The sequence below is a fragment of the Nansenia antarctica genome (genome assembly GCF_963989245.1).
Source record: "Nansenia antarctica genome assembly, chromosome: 8".
NCBI lineage: Eukaryota > Metazoa > Chordata > Actinopteri > Argentiniformes > Microstomatidae > Nansenia > Nansenia antarctica.
The window spans coordinates 48,159,450-48,163,937 of NC_137678.1; the positions used below are offsets into that span (position 1 = coordinate 48,159,450).

At 40.6% G+C, this 4,488-nt stretch overlaps 1 protein-coding gene across 1 annotated transcript in view; it reads left to right on the plus strand.

Moving 5' to 3' along the window:
• Window positions 1-3,855, plus strand: part of LOC308164323 (putative ATP-dependent RNA helicase TDRD12) — a gene marked incomplete at both ends in the record, with an annotated part of 39,784 nt that extends 35,929 nt beyond the window's left edge. Inside the window, one exon of the mRNA XM_080538443.1 lies at window positions 3,747-3,855. Coding sequence (XP_080394569.1) covers window positions 3,747-3,855 — 109 coding nt within the window. The remainder of the gene's footprint in view (window positions 1-3,746) is intronic.
• Window positions 3,856-4,488: the final 633 nt, after the last annotated feature.

Genomic DNA, 4,488 nt, shown 5'->3' on the forward strand with positions numbered 1-4,488 from the left:
GAAAGCCTCAATCGCTACCCAGGACAACATGCAGTTGAAGCCAGCCAAGCAGAGGAAGTGATGGAATTCAAGGGAGAGGAGTTAAGAGTTGGCAGGTCTCCCATCATTAACTCTGCTCAGTTCATCCAAGCAGTGGTAGACAATAAAGACTCTTCACAACCACAGCAAACAGAGCACAGGCCAGTGTTGCAGCCAACCGAAAAGAGGCGTACAATAACCTTATCAAACAAATGGCAGTCCTCAACCCTGACAACTGGGACCACGACAATGCTCGATTTGGAGATAATGAGGTGAGGGCTTTGTGTGATGTCCTACATCTGAATGGACAAGAGGCCGACCTTGGGTTCACTGAATACAAAGCAAGTGGAGGAAGAACCATTCCTAAGAGGATGAAGAAGTTGCTCATGGCAGTTGACACACTGTCTGCAAGCAATGCTGACTGTGAACGGGGGTTCAGCACAATGAACAACATCATAACTGAGTATAGGAGCAAACTGACAACAAGAAATGCAGCAAATCTCCTCTTCATCAGCTCTGTGGGACCTCCATGCAGACAGTGGGATCCACTGCCTTATGTGAAGACTTGGCTAGGCAAAGGAAGAAGAGCAGCCCACTCAACAAGTTGCATGACTCGCCAATACACAGAAGACAAGGATAACTACTTCAGCCCTCTGTGGAAAATGTGGAAAAGTGTTTAAGTGTTCCCACTTTCCCAGGGACCTAGATCCTGGATGGAAATTAATGAACCTCAGTTATTGGGAAGAAACACTTGAGTTACCCAGTTTGTGTTTAAAAAAAATCTGTTCAAAAAGGAGACTTGAAGAGACACATGATAGTTCACACAGGAGAGAAACAATTTAATTGTTCAGTGTGTGGTAAATGTTTTGCTCAAAAAGGAGAGTTGCAATCACAAATGATAGTCCACATAGGAGAGTCTACGTTATAGAGTCTGAGTTATGAGTCTGTTATAATGTTTAAATAAATAATTTAAACATTATATTATTATTATTGTCAAGTGTTTCTAATTTCAACACCAACACCACGATGTGTGTGTTCAGGGATGCATGAAGCTGGTGGCGGGAGGAGAACAATATGAAGCGATGAAGGTTGGGGTAGTAGCCTATAGTTCCTGTAAGAAACTCAAACCACTTTCACCCCTGAGCCTATGGGTAAACCAATGCACTCATTCACATCCTTTTACTCCAGCATCATCATGTACATCTGGGAGAAGTTGAGGATGTGAGGAGGGCACTGTTTCTAATTCACCTTGAGCGTGTTACAGAAGCAGGTCGTGATATGCAGTCGTCGACAAGGCAAGGAGTGAAACAATGAAAGGCATTCTATTCGCCGACTATTAGTGCCCCATACTTACGATTTATCCCTGTAATGTATGTAGGCTCCTTCAATGGATCAATGACAATCGCAGTCTCTGCAAGCTAACCGGAGTCACACAGCTGGGACCATTAGCGGCCAATCCTAGGATGAAGCTTCACTGGAAAAAAGCAGCGGCGCCAGCCAGACGAAAGCTCAGATAAAAGGCGAAGCTGCATCTACAGCTGGCATTTTCAAAAACTTGAAATTGCCCAGTTCAGTTGTGACAAGCGGAGCTGGTACAGACCATTGTCTGAGCCGACGGAGGGGAGGTGTACTGCATCCTAAAGTTGCAGCTGTGCAATTCTCTGATCATCATAACATCATGGTCCTAAAATGCTGTCTGTGTATCATAACATTATTGGATAACATCATAACAACAACATCTAATGATCTGAGGATAGTCATTATGTGCACTCTAAAGTGAAAACAAGTCTTTCCGCTGGATAAATGACAGTTAAGTGCCCAGAGATTGCAACATACTGTATAGTAACTGTATCTTTATAGAGTTAATTGAAGCATACATCTAGAAATAATATTATTTGAAATTGGCATGCAGTCATTATGCTGCCGCAGTAGGATAATGTCTCTTTAGTCCATATGATTGCCCCTTTTTTACATGATTGCCCCAGTTATGGAAGTGTACATCAGAACAAGAAATCCTTCCTAACACTTCCCTGCACACTCACCCTCATAGTTCCCCTGGCCTAGATGGTTTCTGCCATGCTCAAAATAAATTGTGTAGTAATCGAGACTGTGCGTCCAATTACGTTTACATCTCCCAAGACAGCTTTGACCATCACAGTTGTTGCGCTTTAATGCTCTTTAAATATACAACATGCGCCTGGATATGAGACTCTAGGTGGGCATTAATTGGGTACCTACACGATAGAAGAGTATGCCAGGGCGGTGGGCACAGTCCCACAGGTAGGTGTGCCAGGTGTTAGCCATTTAGACAGATAAGGTCATTGTAAATATGAGAAGGGAAACGATCCACAAGAGGCGCAAGTACAAGTATCTACATGGTCCATACTGTAGGTACAGTAGAGGCGCACTTTTTCGGAAGTTAAACTGCGTCTGTAATGGTTGCTCAAGTCACAATTCATTCAAGTTCACGCGTCCTTCAATGCAGCTACTGTATGTTACCTGACTACAGTATATTAAACCAAACGACACCCACTCCCCTTTAACTTCATCGCAATGTGCATGGAGCCACACTGTAGACACGTATGGATCTTGAAATAATGACCTGTCAGAAGAATTCATACATTAGGCAGCAACCTTTGAGCTCTTGTATATTTGTTTTGTTATATCATATTATACGAGGCATATATAGAGAGAGATAGAGGAAATGGTTTACTCATTGTTTGTTATAGTCTCCCAACAGACCTGTAACATTTAACAATGCTAAACACCTATTTGACTGTATTGGACTATTACACCCTTATAACAATGAAAACATGTTTTCTATTATGGAAATATCAACAGCCAGCCAATGTGTCTTTCTCATCTGAAAATAGTGAGCATTTGTATGCAATACAACTGAATGTAAAGTGTATTTATTTGAAATGTCTCCGGGTGACATGGAGACAAACTTAATCATGTGCTTGAAAATCAATTTTCTCACTGAGAAGTGTGTTGAGCAATCTTGTGATTGAAAATGTACAAATCAGACGGAGAGTCAGAATCTACGACCGGTCCTGTTGACGCATGCCAGAGGGAAATCAATACAGTGAAACAGGAAACAAATGTAGCAACACATGCAAACTGCCCTTGGGCTCGGCTGTATTCTATTATTGCCTTTTTGGGCTATTTTGACTTTTAATTGCTGATAGTATAAAATACTCGATTGTGTTGCTGTAGAGGACGCATGTAGACGCACCATCTGCATGATATACCACTGTAGCTTCTTCTTCTTATTATTATCAATGTCATCACCAAAACATTTCACAAATGACAATTCAATATAGGTTCTAAAGCAAAGACTAGCGTGAAAAAAGACAAATACAATTAAAACCACATCCCTATACAATGCATTTGCAGCCATGACGAAGCAACCGTTTACCTTTAGCTTTAGAGAACACTAAACACTATGGGGACCAATGGTTACACACACACAGTTTATGCCTATCAAATATTAAAGAAACTTTAATTATTTGTTTAGGAGTGTTAGGGAACCCTGTGTCATTGTGCTTTGTAAAACACAAAGCACAGTATAAATGCATCTTTTAGCCCAGTCCAATAGCATGGTGTGTTCTATGAGCATTTAGTTAAGCGAGAAGCAAGAGGTCATTAACGAGGCATATTCTCACAAAGGATAGCTGCAGGGTATCCAACAGACTACACAATAAACAAATTGGCCCTTTTTCTCTCAGTTCACATCTCCGCCACTGGAAGAAGGGTGACTGGAGGGACGTCAGGCTGAGTGTGGTGCCGCTGGCCATGGTGCTGATCCTGGCACACGGCACATCCGCTTCACTGTAGCTCCCGGGGGGAAACACTGGCAGTCATAGCGGAGGCAGTTGATCAGCTTCATAGCGACTTTAGTGAAAATTATCAGAATTGATTGATGAAAAGCTGAATAATGTCGCTTACTATTTCTCTTTTACACATTGTGTGTCGAGCACATCTGTCTTTCATATTATTCCACGACAGGCAGCCCCCTTTTTGGGTCAGTTTCTTGTGTTATGTATATAGTATTATTATTATTATTATTTGCATGATTATGATTATTATGATTATTATGATGATGATTATTATTATTATTATGCTGCTGCCACATTCCCAGAGAAGCCCTTACAGCCTAATTTACCCAGGCTATCCATCTGTCTTCAGGAGATATTCATTGTTAACATTTGTGATCGGCTAATTGATGATAATGCAAATGTGTTTTTATATTTCATACAGAAACAACAGTATAATCAATACATAACCATAATACAATACAAGTTGAACACCTCTATCCAGAAGAGTAGTTTACACAGACGTATACTGTAAATATATAGATATATAGATAGATATAGATAAATATATAAAAGACATAACAAAAAAATGTATATATTCTCAAAGATTACAATCAAAGACAGAACATCCGGTTTGTTGTGAAAGAAAGTAATA